The following is a 23,917-nucleotide window of genomic DNA, read 5'->3' as shown; positions in this document are numbered from 1 at the left end:
GGGTTTCTGCAAGTTCGATGCACGTCAGCAGCCTTGTTGTTGACATGACACCCTTCACGCAAGATCTTAGACCGTCCCAGGTGCTCTAGACTACTGCAATTATCGGCATGCCTGTTGGATTCCATCGCCACACGTGCCTGGAGCTACGCCACACCATCATCCTGTAAGGCGCAGCACGACCTAGATCACGGATGTTGCAGTCCCAAGTTTACAATGAAACCACTCCATGTTGCAGCATTAAATGTTTTTGAGCGTCAACTTAAGCAACGCCAATCCTTTTCGACTCTCGAGACTGCTACATCGCCAAGCTCTGATTACTTCTGGGCATCCGGAGGTTGTCAGGCACTTCACGATTGAACGTACAACCAGCAGAGGCAAGACAAACTATGCTCAACGGAGTCAACTGATTGACTCTCTATCTTCGAGCAGGGTTCAAATGGGATATTTCAATGAAGCCATGGTGTCTCAAGGCTATGACCTTGAATGGTTGAGCATCTCGATAAGCCATAATTACTACTTTGGCAGTCCAAGAGGCATTTGATGAAGGAAGTGCCCTCTTTGTAATAGCTATGTTATCGACGCGAGCCATTGCGCACTCGTGATTGTTGAATTGATTTATGCTCTGCGCATTTGCCTGTCAGATAGTACATGTTACGATGTGTGCCACTATTGCAAGACTACAATTGTATGGTCAACCAGCTAGGTCAGTTCTATTCGAAGAAGTAAACGTAGAGTATCACCCTGCTCTTTTTTACTACCTCCCCATTCGATGTTGGTCCTTGAATGAACCTGTGCGCATATGGATAGCGTTGCCAGTCCTTTCTCATTTTCTCACCCGTCCAGTAGTACACCAGAATACTTCAAAAAATTTGAACAACGCAAAACAGGCACGATTCAACACAGACACTGCAACACACTATGAAATCCCCTTACTCATCCTTTTGAAACCCTACAGGAAGTCACTTGTATTGCGTACTTTCCAAATACATATAATATACATGGGTCAGTGAAGGACCCAGCATATCAGCCTGTATTTGTATTGAAACACGACCCGTACTTCTGTATGGCAACCAACAAAATTAGAGAAAAGGCCGATTTCACAGTATATCTACTGTCTGTGATAAGAAGAATACCTTACTTCACTTCAAAATCACGCTCTTTTGCTGACGCACTGACTCCACCTGCATCTACCCATCACTTCCGCATCCACCGCACACGCATATCAATTCTCGCACTCCTCCTCCGCTTCTTCCACCATCCTTCCACTCACACCACCGTGTCGGCCACAAACACACACCTTGCGCGCAACACCACCCGTCCCACAAGCACGAACAACATCCCCACCGCCGCCACAATGCCGTCGTCTCTACCACTCCAGGAACAAATCCGAAAGCTACCTCCCCTACCAAAGAACTGTTAAGACCGTCCTACAGTCAGCGGCATACCTCGTAAGACCGGCACAAAGCACAAGAAGAAGCCGTCTCAGATCGAGGACTTCCTGCGCCGCGCCAACGAGGCTAACGTCAAGATCAAGGATGATGACTGGGTGTGTATGAAGGACGGTGAGGGAACGAAGGGTGAGAAGGAGGATTGGGTGTTCGTTAAGTAAAGAAGGAGGTTGTGGATATTGGAGGAGGCGCTTTAGTTGGCAGCGAAATCAGGAATCATGGTATGATATGAGGGCCCAGCTCTGATCGGTTGCCAGAACTTCAGCAGAAAGGTGAGGTACGAAGAGGGATCGTCAAAATAGAGACAATGAAAGTTTTGGGTGTCATATTGTCTTTGTTGGCTTGAGTGGACCCAGGTATCTTCCAGCCGCGCGGCGCTTCCACTCTCCCCGTTCGCCGTGCCCTACACTTTCGACAAGATTGTTCCATCCTCGACGCTCTCCGTCCTGGCCGATAGGGGTCTGCTGTCAGGCCACGTGGTCGCCCACGCGCGCTTGCTGCTCGTTGTGTCCTGGGATCTTGATGTCTTTTGCTCGGTCGCTGATTGACGCTCATTTCTTGCCCTTCTTCTTCTTCTTTCCGCCTCCTGTCCCTGTGGCCGCGGGTACCGGTACCCCACCCATCTTCACATCCCCTTGCTCATCGACCTTCGGTGTCGCAACACCAGCATCCTGAGGCGCACTCAAGTCCTCAATTGCTTCTGGCAGCGCCGCCATTTCCCTCCCTAGCCTCCCCAGACTGCTAACTAATCGCCCTACTTCCGCTGCTTTTGTTGTCTCATACTGCAGACATGTTCCTGATACAGGATCGTACGTCTTCAAAACGAAGGTCGCTGTGACTTCTTCAGGGTTCGATTGCGGCGGCGGTGACGATGTGCGTGATTTGTCTGCGGGCTTTGCTGCTTGCTTGGCGGCATACTTTTCGCGCTTCTTTATCTTCGAAGCTGAGGGTTTCAGGACGGTGTATTTGGATGTGATTCGTGTCTACATCGAAGTCAGCTCTTGTGACTTTTGGCAATGGCAATTGTAAGCGTACACTTGTCGGTCTGGCTTTCAGTAGTAGCGATGACTGCTCGTACCACTCGGTACTGGTCTTGAGGTACGGCATTGTACAGTGTGGGGTGCTCTGGGGTTCGGCGCTGCGAGTTGTGGTGGGTAATTCGCGGCAACTTTTGGCGGGGTCGGTCGCCAAGATTCGCCGGGATGAATGTCGGCCCGTAGAGGTATTCGATGATCAACCCCGAAGCTGTAATGTGCACGCGACGCTCCAGCAATTACAAACATCTCTCTTGTGCTTCGTTGAACACTGGATTGACACCAGGGCTGGGTTCAGTTACAGCAGGCACCAGCGGACCGTGGGTGAAGGAAGAACGTCATCGAACCTTCCAATCAGGTGTGACTCGAACAACCCAATGGCTCTTGCAAATCGAAGTCTTTACTTGCTTCACAATAATAATTTCCCTTAAGCATCGGACACTTTCTTGTAGCTGTCACTTCGACCATCATTTCACTTTTTTTTTTGAGCACGCGATCTTCAGTCACTACGCCCCACCATGACCGAATCAATATCGAAAGAGTTCAATAACCTCGACCTTAAGACCGATGCATCAGGCATCAGCAACCTTGGTTTAGCCAGTAACAACAGCGAAGATCTCGATGCTACCGTTCAAGTCCTCATTGATCGCTGCAAAACGCTATATAAGGAGGTGGAAGCTTATGTCGAAGCAGTCATTGAACGACAGAAGATTACCAGGGTCCAGCATCCAGTTGAGTACCGCAACTTGCGCAACGACTTCAAAAATGAACTCGCATTTCTCAAGAAGATTGCAAACACGCCCATGGCCGAGCAGAAGATTCGTCACTATATCGTTTCTTCGAACCTGACCTACTATGAGGCACTATGGGGCGCCGCCAAACGATCATGCGGCTTGCAAGCTTTTCGCAAATACTACTTCTGGGACCGACACAAAGCGCCAGCTGGAAAACGCACGCTTCAAGGCCTTAGTCTTGGAAAGGGAGGCGTAGGCAAATGGAAGACTGCAGCTCTGGTCGACATCGTTGCGGATGAAGGCAGAGAGTGGATCCGCGTGTCGACCGTATCCGAGAAACGGATCATCTTTGACCTCGCGAAGCTGGGGTGGGTTAACGACTCAGACTCAGACGACGACATGCCTCAGGCGCGACCAAGCGATTGGGAGGATGAAGATGACGAGGACCAGGTCGACGTTGTAAGGAATGCACGCGAGCTTGCGCGAGCTGCGCGAGCCAATCCCGTACGAGGGCGACCACCAAAAGTGCGCTTCGTGCTTACACGTATCGTGGCTGGGAAGACAAAAGAAGTGGACGGCATCATTGCAAAGATCCGGGCGACTAGTGCGATCGTGCAATGTTCTGAGGATATACCACCCACGCAGCCTCTACAGGCGGTTCTGAACAATCTACTGGTGGACCAAACCCGCGCACTCTCCGAGATACTAAACATCGACTGCACCATTCTGCTCGCTCTCATCTCCGACATCTCACACAAGCCCTGTCCGATTCTCGATTGGTATCCTGACGAGGTCCAAACTCAGATAAAGGAAGAAGCTGGCGAGAACCTGTTGCCGACCCATCTATATCCTGCGATCGGCTCGCACTCCATGGTCTGCACACAGGAAGCCGCGGATCAGATGAATCTGATCGTGGACACGCTTGCCACTGACGAGGAAAAGCGGAGAGCTCAGTTGCTGATTGCACAAGGGGACTGCCAGGGACGCCCGTCCGAGGATCTTGTCGCAGAGTGGGCCTCCATGTCCGATCACCCAGTTCCAGCCGGCTTCACACTTCCTATCCGCGTTATACCGAGTAATATCGACACGGTCGCCACACGGCTACCTGCCGCTGCACGCAAACTCCAAGACGAGATGAGTCGGTTGAACGCCTCTATATTCTTCTATGGTTGGGCTGAGGGTATCACCACGCTGAGCTCGAATCGTGCGCGAGCCCGCCAGATCGAATACGCGATCAACCAACACGGTCTTGAGGATGGAGAGGCTGGTCCGCATATATGGCTATGCGGCGAGTCGAGAAGCCTGATCGCGAAACACGGGCGCAGGCGGTAGGGACGTCCAATGGGTGTGCGAGAGCAGTCTGACTTTGGCCAAGATGATCCAGACTGATCGAGGCATTCGTGGTTGCTCTGGAGCGAAGGGTAAGCCTCATCTAAGTGTCACAAGCATCAACCCATAGCATTATACACATCAATACAACGTATCTTACATTGTCCACCCATTCAGTCTCCCTTACGTAGCAAGCATATGACCCTCGAGACCAAAAACACAGCGCTGGCCAGACCTTCAGGTCCAAACTGAACTCCCAACCACTCTCAACTATTGTTACCTCTTCGCTTGCTCTTCTTTCCTCAAGGAGGTGAGGACAGCAAAAAAGACGACGTTGGCAGGATTCGAACCTACGCTCCCGAAGGAACAAGATTTCTAGTCTTGCGCGATAACCACTCCGCCACAACGCCGAAGAAACGGTTTGAAACAACTGCTCAGACTAGGAAGCAGCTGAATGCCCTCTGCCAGAATCGAACTAGCGATCTTATCATTTGCAAGCCAGATCGTTCGGTGTGAACGTTGGTATACTAGTGATACGCTTTACCACTAAGCCAAGAGGGCGGATGCTGATTGGTTGATGAAAAGATATATGTTTGGTAAATTAATATTGTCAACCTTGATTTCAGACGGAAGGAGGTTTGGAAATGATGGTTGTGGAAATACGGGTCGTGGGCAAAAAGCGGTCAGGGGGTGGGAAAATTTGATATCCGAGCCTCGAACTAGACTCTCGGCCCACTTCCAACATTAACACCCCGCTTCCTAAGCACCGATGCTCGTCCTTCAACTATTCCCAGCTTCGTCGCCTACAAAGCCAGCCATGCGGCACCGGCAATGGCGCCAACCAGCGCACCGACGCTGTTCCTTGTCGCAGCTCCCTCGAACTGCGGCGGGCTGCCACCACCAGTGTAATTCCCACCGGAAGTGTTGAAAGTAACACTGTACTCGCCTGTTAACGGCACAGGACCCTGCAGTGTCTGCTGTCCATTTGTACCAAGGAGCGTGATGTTCTTAACCTGAACATCCGTCTCGTATCCAAAATCACCTGTCATACTAAACTCACCATTATCATACGTGAACACGATCTCGCTTGTGCCATCCTGCTCAATGCTATCTCCATCGTCCAGATACAGTGTGCCATAAGCCTGGCCCGTGCTATTCGGCGCAATCCAGATAACGAAATCCTGCTTGCGCAGCTCGGTGGTCGTGTTTGCGCTCTCAGCGCGCAGGGGCAGGATGGCGCCGCCGCGGATGTGCAGCGGAATCGAGTCGAAGCCCACGTCAGTTATGTTGATGTAGGACCCTGTGCCTTGAATCTGCTCGAGAGTCCACCAGTCGTAGAAGGTCCCGTTGGGGAGGTAGATGCTGACGGACGTGCTGTTCTCCTCGAGCACGGGCGAGACGAGGATGTCGTCGCCGTAGAAGAATTGGTACTCGATGTTGAAAGTGTTGGCGTCCTCTGGGTAGTGAAAAAATAGCGGGTTTAGGAGGGGAAGACCGGTTTCGGTCTGGCGGTGGAAGGCTGTGTAGATGTAATCGAGCAGGCGGTAGCGGACGGCGATGGCGTTGCTAGCTGCGGCGCGGGTCAGAGGCCAGCGGTAGAATTCTTGGGAGATGGAGGTGTCGCCTGCGTGGTTGCGCATGAAGGGGTAGAAAGCTCCGAGGGTGGCCCAGCGCGCGCAGAGGGTCTCAGTGGTGTTGCCGGCGAAACCGCAAATATCAGGTCCGACCATAGGGATCTGGAAGATGGAGGCGAAGTTCAGAACGCCAGCGATACTGAAGCGGTACTGCTCCCAAGTGCTGACGTTGTCACCGAGCCACTTGCCTACGTACTTGCCGAGACCGACGAACTGAACAACAAGTCAGCGAAGTACGCGCATAGGAGGTAGTCATCTTACTGTGGAGCGTGTGATCAGGAAGGGACGGCGCTCAGGGCGGCGTTGCAACATAGACTCTCTCGATGCGATGGACATGAGCGAGCCCCAGAAGTTGTGGGTATCGTAGTGGTAAGAGCCATCGTAGTTGCGGATGTCAGTGTCCATGGTCTTGTTGCTAATCGATCCGGCAGCGTTTTGGATCTCGTACCCGGGGTTGATGAGATCGCGACCGGGCAGACCGAGACGCGGTGTAGTCTGGTTAGACTGACGAGCATTGAGGGAACGCTTAGGCATCGACAATTTGGAGTTGAACTGACGAGACTGAAGCGAACGCTTGGTAGCGTTGGTGCTGGATCCAGGCTGAAGGGCAGCAGGGAAGCCAGGGATGACGCGACCAGGTCCACCAGGACGGACTGGTGGAGGCTCAGGAGGGTTCTTGGATTCTTCGGAGTAGGCCACAGGGTCAGGGCAAGGGTATGGGCAGAAGTTGGCAGGCTCGTTCATATCGTTCCAGAGTCCGTCGATGTCAACACCTGTAGCGGGGTCGAAGAATTGCTCGAACTGGCTGTTCCAGTAGTCCTGAGTATTGGGGTGGAACCAATCAGGGAAGACAGTTGGGCCAGGCCAGACCGCGCCTCTGTATTCCGATCCATTTTCTCTTATCTGCCACACATTTTGCTCAACACCTTCGTTGTAAACGTCACTGTCGCCCGCCCAGATAGCGGAGTTGACCATGACGATGTAATGTTGCTGGTGTACGTGAAGGTAGTTAACCAGAGCGCGTACCAACTCCAATGGGTAGCGTTCAGGATCCAGTGTAAATAAGCGTCGGAGCTCCATGTAGTCAATATCGGTCCACATGACCTCCAATGGTATGTTGGCTTGAGTATAGTTTGCCACGACTTCCGCGACCTCCCAGACATCACGGTAACCGTACTTGCATTGATGGAATCCAAAACCCCAGTAAGGCATCATTGCGGCGGTTCCAGACAACGCAGAGTACTGAACAGCCACCTCCTTGGGCGTAGGACCGGCCAAGAAGTACAGATCGACGACACCACCGAGGGCATTGTACTCCAGGAACTGGCCATCCGAGTCATCGATCTTGATGTCCATACCCTGAGAGCTAGCAAGGAACACGCCATGAGTGCCGTTCTTACCACGGTGGTCGAAGTACACTGGATGGGATCCGTAAAGGTTGGTTCCTGGGGGAGTACCATAAGCATCACGATTCCACAGCTACTCATGTCAGTATACTGTGCTTCTGCAGTATTTGTTGGATGAGTAGCTTACAGTTCGGGTATAGTTGGTTGCGTTCAAGTGGAAGTCATCCGTAGATTCTCCCAGGCCGTACAGATTGGGAGACTTGGGCAGGCTCGTCCTGAGGCGAAGGTACTGTGTCTCAAAGACCAAGTTCGCAGCTGAAGTGTCGAAAAGAGTCTCATTGGTGTCTCTGCGGGTAATAGCAAAGGAGAACGGGTTCTCTGTGTGAGAGAAGACCAGAGCTGAGGTTGCAGGATCAAAGCCATCATCCCCTTGAGGTCTCGGCCAGACGGATTCCTGGATCTGGAAAACCTGCTCGGCGACATCGTAGATCTTGACGTGTAGTCGGCTTTCTGCGCAGTTTGTTAGTAAATCCAAGAGGCGGTATTGACAATCAATGTACCAGTCTGGTATTCCACCTCCAGCCTCAAGTCCGTCAGATCATCACCGTAGATATTGCATGCCGTGCCAGCAAGAGCAAGATCCGCGGTGACTCTAGCACCATCATTTTGAACATTGCTAGCAGTGTACCCAGGACAGCTTTCCAAAGAAGAGCTCTGCCTCTTAGCCAACGAAGTGGCTAAAGCAGGCAGAGCTGACCCGAGGAGGATGAGACCTTTGCTAATCATATTGATGTTGCTCAAGAGCAGCTCAAAGGTGTGAATTCTCCATCATTGACGGGGATCTTGTACGTTTTATACCGCACCTCTTGGTACTGTGGTTGTCAATTGGATGTATCTCGGACCGTGAAGAACGGTGATTCGCCTGACCCCGGTCCGAGATGAGCTCGCCTACCCACGTTCAACCGTGTTGTTTCCAAGAAGCAGTAAGAGCGGACAGGAAGTTACGATGGCACTGGGGAAGATTGTTGATGAGACAGAGATGGAGGCTGAACGGGAAGGGATTTCGTGAACCGGTTTTCCGTGCATCTGCATCTTCGCAAGTTACTGGGCTGACGACGATACCACCTACCTGCTTCAGCAATTTGGCCAGCTGTGTGTTCGGGAACTCGAACTGCTTTCTCTTGAGCTTCCTGGAGGAGGCTGCTCAAGTTTTTGACTATCTTCAAGCTCGAGCTCGTCAACTGGGATGCTCTTGTAAGAGCATGTACACGGTTGAAAATACGTTGATAATTAGTTGGTGTAACAGGGCATGAATTGGACATGAGCTCTGTAGTACTTCAAGTATCACGGTCATCATTGTGTCCAGCATTCTTGGGTATCGAATGGACTGAAGGTGTTGTTTGATTGATGTAGAAGTCAGAAGTGACCTCACCTGGAGCGTGGAAAGAGCGCCTTACTCAATCCGTCCACTAGCGCGTTTCTGCTAAGAATTCGCGACAACTTCAAGGCTCAGAGCATCACTAATCGCGACAATACCCCCACATCCACCACGATGCTTTGCGCTATATCCGGAGAAGCTCCACGGGAAGCCGTTGCGTCGCGTAAGAGCGGCAATGTTTTCGAAAAGCGCCTGATCGAGGCACACATCGCCGAACACCACACCGATCCCGTCACAGGCGAAGACCTCTCAATCGAGGACCTTATCGAGCTCAAGTCGCCGCAAGTCGTGGCGCCCCGACCACCGAACCTCACATCTATCCCCGCGCTCCTCAGCGCCTTCCAGAACGAGTGGGATGCCATTGTCTTGGAAACACATAGCCTCAAGCAGCAACTGGCGCAGACACGACAGGAGCTCAGCACAGCGCTGTACCAGAACGATGCGGCGACTCGCGTAGTTGCGCGATTGACACGCGAGAGGGACGAGGCACGTGAGGCACTGTCGAACGTCACCATCAGCGGTGGTGGCAGCAACGGTGATGCTATGCAGGTTGACGGCCAGGCGCTGCCTGAGGAGCTTGTCGCCAAGGTTGACGAGACACAGCAACAGTAAGTTCACGGATGCTACGTCAGAAAAACTACCGCTAATGACACACAGACTCTTTGCGACGCGCCGAAAGCGACCCGTGCCTGAGGGTTGGGCTACCGGCGAGGACATCTCCGCATTCGACGTTACTTCCTCGAGCGAGCCTCTTTACCCTGGAAGCAGTGCAGTCTCCGTCGACGAGTCGGGCGATTTGGCACTATTCGGCGGTGCAGATGGTGTGGCAGGCGTCTACTCGATATCGCAGCAGAAAGTCATGCAGGTGCTCAAGGCTGGCAGCCCGGTCACCGCTACCACATGGTGGGGATCGCGCGCAGTCGTTGCGACTGCTGCTGGTACAGTGAAGATCTTCGAGAACGGCAACGAGATTGCGCAACTCGGCTCGCACGCTGGTGCCATCACATCGCTCTCTCTACACCCCAGTGGATCTATCCTGGCTTCCGGAGCTGCGGACAAGCGCGTCGCATACTACGACCTCTCGACATTCAGGACTGTTTCGCAGATTTACACCGAAGCCGACATCACAGCATGCTCCTTCCACGTAGACGGTCTCCTTTTCTTCGTCGGTAGCTCGGACGGCAAGATCCGCATCTTCGATGTCAAGACTGGCGCCCCCATGGCCGAGCTTGATACTGGCGCGCCTGTTACTGCCATTGCCTTCTCCGAGAACGGTACTTGGTTCGCAGTCGCCCAGAAGGGGTCGAGTCAGGTTTCCATCTGGGATATCAGGAAGCAGAATGTTATCAAGGTCCTCGATGCTGGCAGCCCTGTTGAGAACGTCAAGTGGGACTACACTGGCCAGTTCCTTGCAGCAGCTGGCTCGGGCAGCATGTCAGTACAACAATACACTAAGGCATCAAAGAGCTGGTCAGAGCCAGTACGCAAGGCCGTACCAGCGAAGGACGTTGCTTGGGGTGCGAATGCAGGCAGCTTAATCGCACTGACATCAGAGGGTGGATTGAGCGTCTTGAGCTCAGCATGAGGGAGACAACAACGGTAGCGTTGAACGAGAAGACGTATCGTGCAAGTCACAGGAGAAGGCCCATCAGGAACAAGCGCGGCGATTGGGGACGACTTGGAAGGGATGATGTAAGATGGATTCTGGATGGCATAGAGCCCAAAAGCGCGGAATGACTTGCGTTCAGATTTGGCATATCATTTCAGATAGGATCACAGGAGGTGCAGAGGCGCCTGGAGTAATGTAACACAAGTGACCCTTCTGAGTATAGTTGGGCAACACATCCTTGGAATACTTCACTTGCATTATCACGCTTCGATTACTAGGTGAGTGAGATCATTGTCCATTAATATGCACTTCGTGTTGCAAGAAAGAACAAGAAAGGCATGAAAAGTGTAGACGATTTCTAGGCGGCGATTTGAAAGGTCCTGGGTGTTGCATGCTGTCTTGAGATCGGTGGTGACCGTGAAGTGGCGTTTGCCGAGTGGCATCACCGCAACCTCTCAGACGTCAATCACACGCTCACCCACTTCACTTCACCCACCAGACGCTCTTCAGGCTCGGCACGCCCAACGGCGCACCTCCGTTGTCATCACCGCGACACCACCCAACTTTTGTAGACCAACTGCGTCATAGGTCATGGATAACCATCTGCCCTTTGGGTATACGCACAGACAGAAGGTGTGTAACAAAGTGGAGCGGGCGGCAATGCACGCAGCGATTTTGGGCTAACAAAGACTCGCAGCGCTCGCATGACCAGATGGAGGGCAACGCAGGGTCAGCCTGGAGCCTCGAAAACCTCACGCCTTTCACCCGCCTTGGTGTTCCCCGCGAGCACTCGCTACCACAACCCCAAGAACCCTTTCACGCAAACCGCCGCGGGTCCTCGTCACAGCCCAACTACTACGCCGCCTCTGGGCACCGAGCAAGAACGCCTGACGCCGCCATGCGAGCCCAATACTCTGCCTCGAGAGAACCTACAGCGCAACCAAACGACCGACCAGCCTCAGCTGGCACCGCCAACCCAAGCGTAGGAAGGCACCTTCCACATATAGAACGACCTGCACAGAACATGGAGTACGGGCAAGTACCGCGGTTTGAGGGCGACGGATTCGATATGAGGAGACCTGTGGGCTGGCAGAGCAGAGGTGAGGGGCATGGCAGGGCTGAAGAGCGACATCCGGTTGAGATTAGTGATGGCGAGGATGATGAGCCTATTGTTGTGCACGAGGATGGGGACGATATTGCGGCATACCATGCTCAGGCGGAGGCGGGCGAGCATGATCAAGAGGAAGTTGTCGACCTGACAGAGGACGATACTCCAGGGTACGCCCGGCTACCACAGAACGACCGACAAGCACACAACAATAATAGAGCGCGATCCCAACCGACAGGTGCAGGACGCTCTCTTAATAATGATGCTGCCCGTTTGCCACGAGGCATGGCTGGCATCATCAATCTGGACAACGGGGAAGAAGCCTGGGCAGTAGATGACGATCCAGTCATTCTCGAGCCATCCTCGCCGGACATCCAGTTCGTATCAGCACGACGTCTCGACCCACCTAACCGCCTAGCACCCCCGCCGCGCCGAAACGACTCAGATGGGGATGACGTTCAGTTCGTGGAGGAGCGACCACTATCAGAAAACGAGAGGAGAGCACGCCAACACGCAGCACGACACGCAGAGCTGGACCGAGTAATAGCAGTGCTTGGAAATCATCGGCATGACCGATACAGCTTCGCCCACCTACGAGGAGAAATCGATCGCGCCAATGCCCACATCCACCATCTAGCCGAGCATATGCGTCACGGTGGACCTCAGCCTCAACCCCCGCCTCGCCTTCGTCGCGGAAATCACATTCGAATGGGCGTGGCAGGAGCCGGAGCCGGAATATTTGTTGCACCAAACCTGAACTTCGGAATGGTTGGGTTCGACATGGGATATGGCGGGAACCGAGCAGAGCCGGCACCGCCAACGTACGAAGCACCTGCGCCGGCACCGGAGGGCTTCACGAGGAGTCCGGAGGAGAACGACGTGCTGGTGTGTCCGAACTGCGATAGCGAGCTGTGCAAGGGTGATGACGATGTCAAGAAGCAGGTGTGGATCGCCAAGCAGTGTGGTCATGTAAGTTCTACACACAACCGCTGTGTTGGGGGAAGCAAAACTAATGTATGTGGCAGATCTATTGCGGCGAATGCACAGCCAATCGATTAGTCAAACGCAGTGCAAAGGGTAAAGAGAAGCAGGCCGCACCCAAGACGCGGCCCTTGAAAGAGTGTGTGGTCGAGGGTTGCGGTAAGAAGGTCTCGAGCCCGAAGGCCATGTTCCAGCTCTTCATGCTGTAAACGATACGGCATCTCTTTTTCTCCTTCACTCTAACGACTCTCTTACCTCTCGTATATACCACCTGGCTTTTGGGGGTTGTTGCATTTTGCATAGCATGGTGTTTAATCAGTTGCTTTCTGGCTCGACACGGTTACCACAGCATCGGAAGGGCGTTCATGATTCTTTTTCATGTTCTCAAGGGAGCATAGGGCCAAGCATGTCCATGCGGACAACGTAATGATCTGATAGATATGTATGTGTATATACTGGTATGGGATTAACACAGAACTCATCCTCTTGAGAATCTTTCGACCGCAGCACCACGAATGGTCTGCTAGATGCAGCCTCCCTCTGCAATCCTGTCCTTATCAGAATCTGCATCGACTCAAATCTTCAGACTTTTGCAAGCCTGTGATCTCATCAACCCCTTCTTACATCATTCGGACTTACCGGCAATACAACCCTTCGCTTGCACCTTCCTCTCGCTAAAACTTTCCCATTCTTACGCAGGAACAGCCTCGGCCATCAACAAATCTGTCCCTCAAACCTCAGGCATCCCAACTGCAACAACAAATCTCCATCGCCGTCTACTTCTGTTCCCTCGACCCCAACAAGAGCCACAATGCCGCCCAAACAAGCCACCCCAAGCTCTCCACGGGACCAGCGCCCCTCAACATCCCGTGCTGCTTCCTCGCCCGTGAAGAACACGTACCTGCTCGCCTATAATGCGGTGTCTGCTGCGCTGTGGGCCAGTGTGCTGTATAAGTCTGTCACGATTGGAGCCCATGAGATTCAGAGCGCGCGCAAGGCTGGAAGCTTCTTCGGCCGTAACGACTTGCAGAGCGCGGCTGCTGGGTTAGCTAGTGGTAAAGTGTTTGGAGAGTTGGAAGAGTATACAAGATTGGTGCAGAGTTTGGCGGGGTTGGAGGTGTTGCATAGTCTGGTCGGTACGTTATACTCTTATCGATTCTCAAGAGAAGCCTGAGGGACAGGAGATGTCAGGGGAAAATAAAAAGTAGCCTTCTAACACGCTGTATAGGTATCGTCCGCGCGCCCCTCCTCACAACCCTCATGCAAGTAGCATCCCGCTTCCTCCTCGTCTGGGGCATCGCCTACAACTTCCCCGCCACCACCCAACACTCGCCCGCATACAGCACCATGCTACTCGCATGGTCCATCACTGAAGTCATCCGCTATAGCTACTTCGTCTTCACCCTCAGTGGTCTCGGCGTGCCCTCGCTCCTCTCCTTCCTGCGCTACAATACATTCACCCTTCTCTACCCTCTCGGCATTGCGTCCGAGTGCTGGCTCGTGTACCAAGCCATCCCTGCTGCGAAGCTGGTTGATGAGAGGATTCCATATGCGTTGTGGGCGATTCTGGCGATCTATGTGCCGGGGAGTTATGTGCTGTTTTCGCATATGTTGAAGCAGAGGAGAAGGGTGCAGAGGCAGGCGTGACTAGCCGGCGGTGGCCAGGGGTATGATAAGGCGAGGGAGGATCGGATTATGAAGAAGATGCGGTTGACGAAGTATAAGCAGGCGATGGAACGCCAGAACAAAGGTGCAGCGAAGAAGTAGACGGCGAAGAAGGCGCTTGGAGCGCATGTAAAATACTATTATATATACTTGAACGCAAATCTCAGATAATCTCGAAGCAGAAACCACCTTCTGCTCATTAACATCGCCTTCATAAAACGTAAGACTGCCATTCAAACCTTTGTCTAACTTAAAGCTCCCAATCCTTCTCCGGCCCCTTCTGCCCATTCGTCTCGCCCACATCCAGCGCCACCAGAAACCTGCTCACGCAATTATATGCCGCAACCGTCGCAGTAATTTCGACAACCTCCTGTTCACTGAAGTGCTTCTTCAGCTCTGCAAATACCTCATCTGGTACACTGATATCCAGCGTCATGGCATCCGTATACGACAACACCGCCGCATGCCTTTCATCTTGAATCCCCTTGCCCACAGTCCGCGGCGTTGAGTTGAGAACTGCATTAATGTGCTCTGACGAGATTCCTAGACAACGTCAGTCTTCCCGGAGATTGTAAATTCGAAAAGTGGGAGGGAGGGGATATTGAGGCTTTTAGGACTTTTTGGATAAAGAGGGATGCAAACCTTCAGCAGCACGCAAGATGGGGCTGTGAGACTCCCACTCGTACCATGCTTTGTTTAGTACGGCGACGCGGGCGATTGCTGTTTCGCGGATCGAGGGTGGGAGGGAGGTGCGTGTGCGGATTGCGCCGAGGAAGGAGTTCCTAGGATGTGTTAGAGAGGGAGGTCTGGAGTGTTTGGGGGTTGATCATTGATGGTTGCTCAAAGATCCAAGTAGCTCTCATACTTCATACTATGGGTTGAGTTGTGGTACGTATGTGATGAGAGTCCACCAGCGAATCGAGCAGGGAAAGAAAGAGATGTCGGGAATGTTAGTACACTCACCATCCATCAGCGACCGGAGGGGAATGAAGCAATGTTCGGTCAAGTGCAATCAACCCTTTTTCTCCTCGACGTTGCTTGATGCGCTCGAGCACGGCCTTGTCCGCCTCCTCAATGAATTCTGGTGGGTTCGGGATGTATGGAAGACGCATGGTGACGGTAGTGAACAGATTTCGTCACTAAGAGTGTGAGATATTCTGGAGAGCACTTTGGAGACTATAGAAAACCTAGATCGTGGCTCTTAAGCAGTGTTGACTATCTCATCATCAGCGTTGTAGACGGAACTATTCCTTAGCAGCAGCACCCACACTAGCTTCCCAACCAATCACAACACCTCGCTAAACCCTTCATCTCAAGCTGTCAAATCTTCACTGCGGCCTTCTCTCCGCCCAACCACTCAAATCGCAGAAAACAATGCCAGCGCCACAAAAGTCCAGGGTGACAGGCATAAAAAACGCCAAAGGCAAGCCGGGCAAGTCCAGGCTAGCCAAAGAGCAACAGCCCAAAGTCATCGAAGAAAAGAGCTTGGAAACGAGAATACCACCGGAGACGCAGCAACTGATTCTCAACATCTTCAGAAACTCGTTCAAGGAACGTTTGGAAAGCGATATCCAGCCCCTGCTACAGGAAGTTAAGGGTCACCTGTTTGATCGCAATTTCAAGGAGGCTTTCGGGAGAGAGGATTACCTTGAAGCGTATGCGGCGCGATGGAGTCCGAGTCGAGCACTGGGGTATCTGGGTGTGTTGTGGCGCATGAGGGAGTCTTTGAACCTTATGCAAACCACAGAAGACGAGTCCAGTGAGGCTGAAGGTAGTTCACGAAAGAGCTGGAAAGTTGTCTGTCTCGGCGGCGGTGCTGGTGCTGAAATAGGAACTCTAGGCGGATTACACAGGTTGCTGTCAGATGAGCACAAAGAGCGAGGAGACGGCCAACCAAGGAGTATGGAGGTCGTTGCCATCGACAGTGCAGACTGGACCAAAGTAGTCGACCAGCTTACGCAGCACATCACTGCACCACCTCCATTATCGAAATACGCATCCGCTGCTGTCAAGGCCGCAAACCGCCCACTTGCCGACCCGACCGCGTTCAGGACGACCTTCCACCAACACGACGTTCTGACTATGGACCCCAAGACACTCGCAGCGGCTCTTGAGAGCGTGAACCTAGTCACTCTGATGTTCACGCTCAACGAGCTCTACTCAGCCTCAATATCCCTAACCCAGCAATTCTTGTTGCGTATGACCGAGAGCCTGGAGCCTGGGGCGATGCTGCTAGTCGTCGATAGTCCAGGAAGTTACTCAACAGTCAGTCTCAACGGAGCCGACAAGACTTATCCGATGCAGTGGCTGTTGGATCATACGTTATTGGTAGATACTTCTGGCGGAAAGGCGAAAGAGGAGGTCCGGTTGTGGGAGAAGGTGCAAGAGGATGATAGTAGGTGGTTTAGGCTTGATGATCGGTTGGAGTATCCAATTGAGTTGGAGAACATGCGGATGCAGTTGCATCTCTATCAGCGCCTATGAGTTGTCGAAGCTTGCCAGGCAAAATCTTGGCCATAAGCACGTCGAGTGTAGCCGCGTGGGCTCGGAATTTAGCTATCAGTACGTTGATCTTACGCGAGCACCCGGATTGGCGCCGCAGTACCGTACAACGTTCAAACTCGACACAGCGAACAAGCTACGACGAAGCTGCAAAATACTCCGACGTCAGTACAGATAGTGTTCTGCCGTTCACAGCCAGTTCTCGAGGGTATCGATACTTCGACATCTCGAACATGTCATCGATCATCAGCAATTTCGCATGACAGCAGTCAATACAGGACTAATTTTGAATATCAGCAGTCGAATGGGATGTTTCTACCGTAATGTACAAAAAGCGGTCAGATTCAGCAACAAGAGGCTGTCGCCAGTCTCGCTTGGCTTCGATCAACAGTTCGGTTCGGTCAGGTCCGGTCCAACGGACGTTTCCGCAACCACGCACACCATAAAGAGCCTCAAAGGGACACTCCTCAAAATTCAGGAACACGTCTATACGATTGGTCAGCTTCCTCGAATTCCAGAAAGGTCACTTCTCGAACCATACGAGGGTGGCGTAAGAAGAAGCGAGCATTGGCCGTCTGGCGCTCTGGTTGGTCAGCCATAAACGACCACTATTTTAGCACCAACCACTCTCTGTGCGACATCAAAGGTTCACGACTACGCTAGGAGACTTCAGGTCTCCCTTCGCAAAGGTTCAGAGCCGTAATAGGAAAGTGGGATGGTGTTCATTGTTCGAAGAGGTCCTTAAGACAAAGCATTATTTACCCCTCATCTTTCACGCTATTTCTCGACCACACATCCTCGTCTTGCAGTTTTCCATTCCTCGCATTTGCTGTGTTCCACACTCTCGCGAGCTTCGTAACTTGAAGCATCACAGTCATTACTGCCATTGGTCTCTACGTGTTCTTTTCATAATTGAGCGTTTACCCTTCCATTCGCTTCGGTCTTACAACGCAACGAAGTCATTATTCGACATAGACGATACATTACAGTACGCTACATCCAATTCAACAGCACGGATCTCCATCACAACGGCCATCATTATGTCCACAGCGACAACTATCCCCGCTGCTCCCTCAGCGTCGCCTCGCTCCTCCAATAGCGACGGCTGGAGTCCACTCGCAATCATCGGCATCGTCGCCTCGGTCATGATCCTCCTCCTCTGCGTACCCTTGATCGCAATATGCCTCCGCCGTTACGAGAGGAAGAGTTGCAAGGAAATGGTCAAGGACCCAGGAAGCCGAGGAAGCTCAAGAGGAAGTGACGGGCTCAGTCATGTTCAGGAGGGTCAAAGCTTGAGGAGCATCCTCGTGACCAAAGAGCTGCAGAGGGTGAGCTTGAAACTGAGTAAGCCTGAGGAAGCGTATGTGCATGGGAGAAAGTGGAGTGAGGCGGAGGTGCGAGGAGGCGAATGGCGGGTGTAATCGCCATCGCGGTGCTATATACGACTTCGATCATGCAGAGCTCATTGACTAGGCCGGGATGAGTAGTAATACGACTAATGCGGACCTCGACAACGACTATTCCATCATTACGCACTATAAAGCTAGACACTCGCCATCAAGGCACCTTCCACCAATCACACATTCTTCAATTCCACACCTTCCTAACCACTTCCACATACCCTCGATCCATAACTCTCCTTTCCCACGCTCTTCCACTCATAGCCACCCACCTTGCAACAGCGCAAACCCCCTCACTACTCATATTTCCCCCACACAACATCCTTCTAAACACCCTTCGCCCTCACCCCATCCCACAAACCCGCCTCCACCCTCCCATCCTCCGTCAACCCATCCAAACCATCCATTTCAGCATCTAAATCCTTCTCCTTGCCAAACGCCTCGCCCAGCAGCACGCCAAACTCCTCATCCAGCTCTTGCTCCAAGTAGTTTAATTCTACTTCGCACAAGCTGCTCGGCGTAGGGCGCGTCCGTGTTTGTCGCGAGATCATGCGCAGGTCGGAAGTCCATTATCCGGGTCTGGCGCGAAGGAGGGATTGGATGGCGCCAGAGGCGTCGAGGGAGCCAAGCTGTTCAATCTGGTGTCGTGTTGGCTCTCTCAAGTCGCCAAAGTCATCGTCTCTGCGCCAGCGGTCGCTCGTCAGATATCTTCGCAACCTGACCCTCGATCTCCGAAGGCGGTGTTCTGCGCGGGACTGGGCAGTGCGTGTAATCCGTCGCGTCCTTGTAAAATCGCCGTTTCGTGGTCTGATCCTGCGCAGTACTGCTTCTTGATCATCCCGAGGAATGTTTCGTTGCCGGACCTGTGAGCGTGTTCGTTCGCTGATGGAGCCGTGGTGGTGGATGTTGTTGTTGTTGTTGTTGACGGTATGTTCGAGGGCGCTGCGGGTTGTGTTTGAGTATCTGCCATGAGACATGGCTTCCGAGCACAGAGCGCGGTGCTTTCAGAATCGCTGGTTCACTGCAGCAAGTGAAGAATTTGAGTCAGTATATAGCTGGTGTAGATTGCTCAGGGAGGATACTGCATTTCGTAGTGGTAGAGAATGGCATTGTTTTCTTGCTGTGAAAGAAGCGACCAACAGTGACGCTGAAAGGCACAGTAAAGACAAAAGGAGAGTCGAAGAAGCTCATCGCGACTTCTCGAACAAAGGGCTGACGATATTGTGGAATTACGAGGTGAACTCCAGCACATGCAATACTTGCATTCGGTCTAAGCGTCCAACCCGTCTCTTTCGACTAGCCTCCGCACTGCTTGCACAACATCCGCCTCCCTATCCCCCATACCCTTCCCAGGCTCCTTCACCATCCTCTCGAGAACCTGATCCAACATCCCCCTCAATCTCGAAATCAACACACCAATCCTGGCCCAACCTCTCAAACGTATCCACTCGTCTATCACAAGACCGCGGCCCAGCGTATCGACCTGAATCTGTCCCGCAAACATAAGCAAACTATACGCATTGAACGGCGTGATATCTCTGATGAACACCTTGCTCGTCGCCATCTTGTTGAAGTAGGCTACAAAACTGGCGTTTGACGGGAAGGTCTGGCTCGAGAAGAGTGTGGAGGAGGGATGAACGAAGACGCGTCCGTTATCTTGGTTGAAGTACTTGATCTCCCTAGCCTCGGGATCAAGCTCAACGGCACCGGCAATACCGGCAGCGAACTTTTTATCCGGGAGCTGGATGCGTGCAATTTGTGGGTTGAAGGAGCCGGCGACGAGGGCGCGCAAGAGGGCGTCGTTGCCGTTTTGCGCGTTATACGTGCCATGGGTTGAGGTATTGTTTGAGGTGTAGTTGTACGGTATGAAGGAGATTTCTTTAAGGGATGAGAGGTACTGCGAGCGGTTGGATTGTATGTCGAACAAGGTTTGGAGATTGAGCTTGTTGTCCTGGCACCAGAATTTGAGGTCGCGGGCAGAGACGCCTTTGCTGCGGAAAGCGGACCATTGTTCGTAGGCACGTAAGTCAACGAGGAGATCTCCTTGATTGTCCGAGAAGGATGCGCGGATGCGGTTGAACTCGTTCCTAGTATCCTGATCCCTTTCGCGGGGCGAGATGAAGGGGCTGCGAGCAGTCAATACTGATGCAATGGTGAGTGCCGCCTCGAGACAGCCGAATGTTGCGCCGTAGACGAGCAGCTTGCTCAAACGTAGATCAGCAGGGATCATAGACATATGACGGCCGAGAGCAGTGAGCTCATTGTCGGTAATTGCTCCCATCTGTGACAGCAGTTTGACCGCACCTTCGACTGCGGTGCTTTCGGGTGGCGTAAGAGCCGATGCGAGGAAGCCTGAGACGTCCTGCACACCCATAGCCTTGATGGAGAGACACATTTGCTCTAGAGGAACGCGCCTGATCTCAGGGTCGGGACGTTCCAGCATCTTGGCCTCAGCGTTGCGTGTATACAGCTTATAGCAGTCGCCAGCCCGCACACGACCTGCTCGACCACGACGCTGCTTGCATGCCGCTCTCGACGCCCACGTCTCTGCAAGTCGAACCATATTATTCTGTGGGTCATAGCTCGTCTCCTTGACGCGACCAGTGTCGATGACCGCGACAATATCCTCAATCGTGATTGAGGTCTCTGCCACATTGGTCGCTGCAATGACCTTTCTCTTGCCAGCTGGAGGCAGCGGGAAGACGCGCTTTTGTTCGGCTGGCAGAAGTGAAGCATGAAGTGGTAGAGCATAAAGATTCGAGAAGCTGCTCAGAGCTTGTATTGTTCGGTCAATCTCCATCGTACCGGGCAGGAAAATCAAGATGCCGCCATCTTTGTCTCCGAGCTGGTGATCAATGTGGCGAACGGTTTCAGCAATGAGATCATAGTTGATGCCGAAGCCAATGCTGCGGAGATTTGCAGAGAAAGACTTGTCTTGCGGCTCATCATCTTCGCCAACGTAGCCCCTGAAACCCGTGAAGTGCATGACATCGTCGATGTAGTAGTCTGTTACAGGGTGTGTCCGACCAGCGATCTCGACACGGCCTACAGGCCCTACATCCTTGAAGTAAGCTTCAAATACATCAGCGTCCAGTGTCGCACTCATCAGGATGACCTTCAGGTCTTTCCTGGTGCGCAGTATCTGTCGGAGAAGGACAAGGAGGAAGTCGGTGTCAAGGCTGCGCTCGTGCACTTCATCAACGACGACGTGACTGACATCAGCAAGGGCAGCGACAACATCGTCAGCGCCTCCGCCAGATGTTTGAAGGCGTCGTAGAAGAACACCGGTTGTGACGAAGGTGATCTTGGTTACACCAGGTTTCTGTTTTGACTCGCCACGAATGGTGTAACCGATCTCATCGCCGACTCGAGCACATCTTTCGTCGGCTACACGATCAGCAAGACCAAGGGCGGAAATCCTTCGCGGTTGCGTGCAGATGATGTTTGCAACAGCACCTAGCTGCCTTTGGATTAGGTCGTCCAATACAAATTGCACAGACTGTGTCGATTTACCGGAACCAGTTTCACCTGAGATGATGGTGACGCTGCACCTGTTGACTGTTCGAACAATATCGTCTCTCAGCTTCCAGGCTGGGAGTGACTGTCGAGCACTCATCATCTTCTGCTGAGCCGATGTTTCTTGCCGGGCTTGCCAGTCGGCAAGAACGTGCTGACTGGCAGGTGTGGCTGGCTTCCAGTCGATCGGCCGGCGACCTCTATCTCTCCTCTTCTTCGCTTGATTCTGCGGCTCTACCGAGTGATCTGCTGCAGCAAGGCCAGACGACACATCGGCTAATCGGCCAGGGTTCTTGAAGATTTCGCCTGCATTCTGCTGCACCCAGTCTATGATGTCGTAGATCATCGGCATTCCGATGAAGTTCTCCTCGGCATTTAGAAGCGCCTTCCTAATGATGCTGAGACGGATGTAGGCAGGAATAGCTGCCTCGAAAGTGATGATGGGAGTGACACCAGGGTAAGGACCGTACGGTTTTCTAGCCTGCAAGATAAGGCGTTTCCCTTGTTGCTTGATGTCAAGTTCAACGCGGCACATTGTAGGTGATGGTCGGGAGAACAGCCTGTCGTAGATGGCTTCCAAGGAAGACATTTCGGTCTCCCAAGGGTCGTCTTCCAGCAGCTCCTCTGGCTCCTCTGCGATGGCAACGTCTGCCAGTTCCTGCGAAATGTCTTTGTCGTCATCATCTGGGCGCAACAGGCGAGCTTGAAGCAATGCAGCAGCTCTCCTCTCGTCTCCACCCTGACTGTCATAAGCCTCTTCGCAGAGCTCGGTCGAATAGCCTGCCGCTGCCAAGCGCTTGACTGCGCCCTCTCGCTTCAGATTGGAACTCGCCATGCTCACGCCGGCAACGTAGCCTTCAGGCAAACTCCAAGAGGGCAGGTCGTCTTCAGGAACATGGATTAGAAGCCATTCGAGAATCTCTTCTCGGTCTTTGCATATGTCGGCAGCTTCCTCAACGTGGCTTCGACGGAACCCAAGATCTGTGATCTCGTCCTCGAGCCGTATTCTGGTGTTCAAGTCCATGTGAATGCCATTGGGGTTCCAGAGTGCATCACGCCGGATAAGGCGCTCGACCTGCTGCCGTGTCCTCTTCCCAAGCTCAATCTTCGGCACCCGCTCCCAGCCTCTCATCAAGTTCTTCGCGGGGCCCGTCCACGAGCCTTCAGCATTCGGCATAGACATACCAGGCTTGAGGTTGTGCGCTTTCTGCGCCTCATCTCGCTGCTTCTGCTTCTTCTCTCGCTCTTTCGCAGCAGTTGCTTTGGCCTTTTCTCGTTCCGCAAAGCCGAAGAAGGGATCTGCCTCGTACATCCAAGCCTTACCCTCTTTTTCGTCTCTCTTCTTGAGCTCTTGGAACGTTCCCTTCCACAAGTCCTTGTATACGGGAGGCAGCATCATATGCAGGTTCTTCGCACTCGCGACGCGGAAGAGAGCGTAAGCGGCGGCGAAGTTGCGGGCTTCTACAGCGGTGGGCTGATGGGCGGGCTTTTCGAGTTCGGCGGGAATCTTGATCGGAGGCAGAGTCGTGACTTCTTGTGTCTTGGGGTTCTTCTTTGACAAGACGACAGCGTATGCGAAGTGCTTGTCACCATCTTTGCGCTGGAAAGGGTTAGCCATTGATTTCGTCTGCTATCATAAGGAAGCCCTACTATTCTGTAGTCTGGCTTCCCCCACTGCTGTTTCTGAAGGTGCTCTGAGAACAGGTTGACTGGTAGCTTGCCCGTCCACGATGCTCCTGCGATCAGGGTCCTTGTGTCAGGCTTCTTAGGTCCATCCTCAGCCTGTCCAGCAGCACCCTTCCCCTTGCCCTTGTCGTCACTCTGAGCGGAGCTCCCGCCCTTCTTCTTCTTTGGCTTTCCGTCACCGAAAACGATGTAACTGGTGTCTTCCTCGTGCGGAGGTACCTTCTCCGCAGGCTTGCCGCGGGGCGGATGTGCGTTCTTCGGCATGATCACAAGTCTAGTATAGCACTGTAACGATGTTTCCAAGCTCCATGGGCAATGAGTGGGCCAGATGGATGTGGAGCGGTAAGACGAGGAGTCGTATAAGTTATACAAGGGAGCGCACGCTAAAAATAAGGGCTCTGCCGTTCGATATGAAAGGTATGACCTCGCTGCAACCGCCTTTCACTCTAAGAGAACAGTCGTTCGGTCGTGTAGCCATCTTTTCTTA

The 23,917-nt window shown here is 52.9% G+C and overlaps 10 protein-coding genes and 2 non-coding genes across 12 annotated transcripts; 6 read left to right on the top strand and 6 right to left on the bottom strand.

Annotated features, from left to right (window-relative positions):
- Positions 1-1,709: 1,709 nt before the first annotated feature.
- Positions 1,710-2,777, bottom strand: BU25DRAFT_88056 (uncharacterized protein). Its single transcript, XM_033712205.1, has 2 exons — positions 2,484-2,777; positions 1,710-2,431 (listed from the first exon to the last, which is right to left on the bottom strand). Exons 1-2 carry the CDS (start codon positions 2,553-2,555, stop codon positions 2,000-2,002), a joined length of 504 nt encoding a protein of 167 aa, XP_033567246.1. The 5' UTR covers positions 2,556-2,777; the 3' UTR covers positions 1,710-1,999.
- On the top strand, positions 2,739-4,658 carry BU25DRAFT_406315 (uncharacterized protein). Its single transcript, XM_033705244.1, has one exon. The coding sequence runs from the start codon at positions 3,001-3,003 to the stop codon at positions 4,546-4,548; it is 1,548 nt and encodes a 515-aa protein (XP_033567245.1). The 5' UTR covers positions 2,739-3,000; the 3' UTR covers positions 4,549-4,658.
- Positions 4,659-4,874: 216 nt separating this feature from the next.
- Positions 4,875-4,955, bottom strand: BU25DRAFT_t14. Its single transcript has one exon. It is a non-coding gene; the product is annotated as a tRNA-Ser (tRNA).
- Positions 4,956-5,000: 45 nt separating this feature from the next.
- BU25DRAFT_t13 lies at positions 5,001-5,106 on the bottom strand. The gene has a single exon. It is a non-coding gene; the product is annotated as a tRNA-Thr (tRNA).
- Positions 5,107-5,348: 242 nt separating this feature from the next.
- On the bottom strand, positions 5,349-8,311 carry BU25DRAFT_329896 (glycoside hydrolase family 31 protein; the record flags this gene model as incomplete). The annotated part of the gene is made up of 4 exons (XM_033702335.1): positions 5,349-6,392; positions 6,441-7,658; positions 7,713-8,035; positions 8,086-8,311. 4 exons carry the CDS (start codon positions 8,309-8,311, stop codon positions 5,349-5,351), a joined length of 2,811 nt encoding a protein of 936 aa, XP_033567244.1.
- A 745-nt stretch (positions 8,312-9,056) lies between these two features.
- BU25DRAFT_487401 (WD40 repeat-like protein) lies at positions 9,057-10,802 on the top strand. Its single transcript, XM_033711277.1, has 2 exons — positions 9,057-9,571; positions 9,621-10,802. The coding sequence occupies exons 1-2, from the start codon at positions 9,078-9,080 to the stop codon at positions 10,546-10,548; spliced, it is 1,422 nt and encodes a 473-aa protein (XP_033567243.1). The 5' UTR covers positions 9,057-9,077; the 3' UTR covers positions 10,549-10,802.
- Positions 10,803-11,038: 236 nt separating this feature from the next.
- BU25DRAFT_487400 (uncharacterized protein) lies at positions 11,039-13,214 on the top strand. Its single transcript, XM_033711276.1, has 3 exons — positions 11,039-11,205; positions 11,270-12,649; positions 12,706-13,214. Exons 1-3 carry the CDS (start codon positions 11,164-11,166, stop codon positions 12,868-12,870), a joined length of 1,587 nt encoding a protein of 528 aa, XP_033567242.1. The 5' UTR covers positions 11,039-11,163; the 3' UTR covers positions 12,871-13,214.
- A 226-nt stretch (positions 13,215-13,440) lies between these two features.
- BU25DRAFT_406311 (protein tyrosine phosphatase) lies at positions 13,441-14,443 on the top strand. The gene is made up of 2 exons (XM_033705243.1): positions 13,441-13,797; positions 13,890-14,443. Exons 1-2 carry the CDS (start codon positions 13,473-13,475, stop codon positions 14,306-14,308), a joined length of 744 nt encoding a protein of 247 aa, XP_033567241.1. The 5' UTR covers positions 13,441-13,472; the 3' UTR covers positions 14,309-14,443.
- A 114-nt stretch (positions 14,444-14,557) lies between these two features.
- BU25DRAFT_487398 (4-carboxymuconolactone decarboxylase-like protein) lies at positions 14,558-15,524 on the bottom strand. The gene is made up of 3 exons (XM_033711275.1): positions 15,290-15,524; positions 14,969-15,108; positions 14,558-14,869 (listed from the first exon to the last, which is right to left on the bottom strand). Exons 1-3 carry the CDS (start codon positions 15,436-15,438, stop codon positions 14,577-14,579), a joined length of 582 nt encoding a protein of 193 aa, XP_033567240.1. The 5' UTR covers positions 15,439-15,524; the 3' UTR covers positions 14,558-14,576.
- Positions 15,525-15,700: 176 nt separating this feature from the next.
- On the top strand, positions 15,701-16,921 carry BU25DRAFT_383060 (uncharacterized protein; the record flags this gene model as incomplete). The annotated part of the gene is made up of 1 exon (XM_033704264.1): positions 15,701-16,921. The coding sequence occupies one exon, from the start codon at positions 15,701-15,703 to the stop codon at positions 16,808-16,810; it is 1,110 nt and encodes a 369-aa protein (XP_033567239.1). The 3' UTR covers positions 16,811-16,921.
- A 953-nt stretch (positions 16,922-17,874) lies between these two features.
- On the top strand, positions 17,875-18,237 carry BU25DRAFT_313658 (uncharacterized protein; the record flags this gene model as incomplete). The annotated part of the gene is made up of 1 exon (XM_033702169.1): positions 17,875-18,237. A coding segment is annotated over one exon (363 nt), but the record flags the coding sequence as incomplete, so codon positions are not given.
- A 1,259-nt stretch (positions 18,238-19,496) lies between these two features.
- Positions 19,497-23,694, bottom strand: BU25DRAFT_358041 (P-loop containing nucleoside triphosphate hydrolase protein; the record flags this gene model as incomplete). Its single annotated transcript, XM_033703592.1, has 3 exons — positions 19,497-20,913; positions 21,034-23,344; positions 23,395-23,694. The coding sequence occupies 3 exons, from the start codon at positions 23,692-23,694 to the stop codon at positions 19,499-19,501; spliced, it is 4,026 nt and encodes a 1,341-aa protein (XP_033567237.1).
- Positions 23,695-23,917: the final 223 nt, after the last annotated feature.

This window comes from Macroventuria anomochaeta (genome assembly GCF_010093625.1).
Source record: "Macroventuria anomochaeta strain CBS 525.71 unplaced genomic scaffold BU25scaffold_2, whole genome shotgun sequence".
NCBI lineage: Eukaryota > Fungi > Ascomycota > Dothideomycetes > Pleosporales > Didymellaceae > Macroventuria > Macroventuria anomochaeta.
The sequence above is the reverse complement of the archived record's forward strand: the minus strand, read 5'-3'. Positions and strand labels throughout refer to the sequence as shown.

Bases quoted from the DNA above. Each gene is read 5' to 3' on its own strand.
- BU25DRAFT_88056 (XM_033712205.1), bottom strand. From the start codon at position 2,555: ATGCCGTACCTCAAGACCAGTACCGAGTGGTACGAGCAGTCATCGCTA. The intron at 2,432-2,483 runs GTACGCTTACAA...ACTTCGATGTAG, and splicing joins TGAAAGCCAGACCGACAAGT to ACACGAATCACATCCAAATA.
- BU25DRAFT_406315 (XM_033705244.1), top strand. From the start codon at position 3,001: ATGACCGAATCAATATCGAAAGAGTTCAATAACCTCGACCTTAAGACC.
- BU25DRAFT_487401 (XM_033711277.1), top strand. From the start codon at position 9,078: ATGCTTTGCGCTATATCCGGAGAAGCTCCACGGGAAGCCGTTGCGTCG. The intron at 9,572-9,620 runs GTAAGTTCACGG...AATGACACACAG, and splicing joins GTTGACGAGACACAGCAACA to ACTCTTTGCGACGCGCCGAA.
- BU25DRAFT_487400 (XM_033711276.1), top strand. From the start codon at position 11,164: ATGGATAACCATCTGCCCTTTGGGTATACGCACAGACAGAAG. The intron at 11,206-11,269 runs GTGTGTAACAAA...AAAGACTCGCAG, and splicing joins GGTATACGCACAGACAGAAG to CGCTCGCATGACCAGATGGA. The intron at 12,650-12,705 runs GTAAGTTCTACA...TGTATGTGGCAG, and splicing joins TCGCCAAGCAGTGTGGTCAT to ATCTATTGCGGCGAATGCAC.
- BU25DRAFT_406311 (XM_033705243.1), top strand. From the start codon at position 13,473: ATGCCGCCCAAACAAGCCACCCCAAGCTCTCCACGGGACCAGCGCCCC. The intron at 13,798-13,889 runs GTACGTTATACT...CACGCTGTATAG, and splicing joins GGTGTTGCATAGTCTGGTCG to GTATCGTCCGCGCGCCCCTC.
- BU25DRAFT_487398 (XM_033711275.1), bottom strand. From the start codon at position 15,438: ATGCGTCTTCCATACATCCCGAACCCACCAGAATTCATTGAGGAGGCG. The intron at 15,109-15,289 runs GTGAGTGTACTA...AACACATCCTAG, and splicing joins CCTCCGGTCGCTGATGGATG to GAACTCCTTCCTCGGCGCAA. The intron at 14,870-14,968 runs GTTTGCATCCCT...GACGTTGTCTAG, and splicing joins CATCTTGCGTGCTGCTGAAG to GAATCTCGTCAGAGCACATT.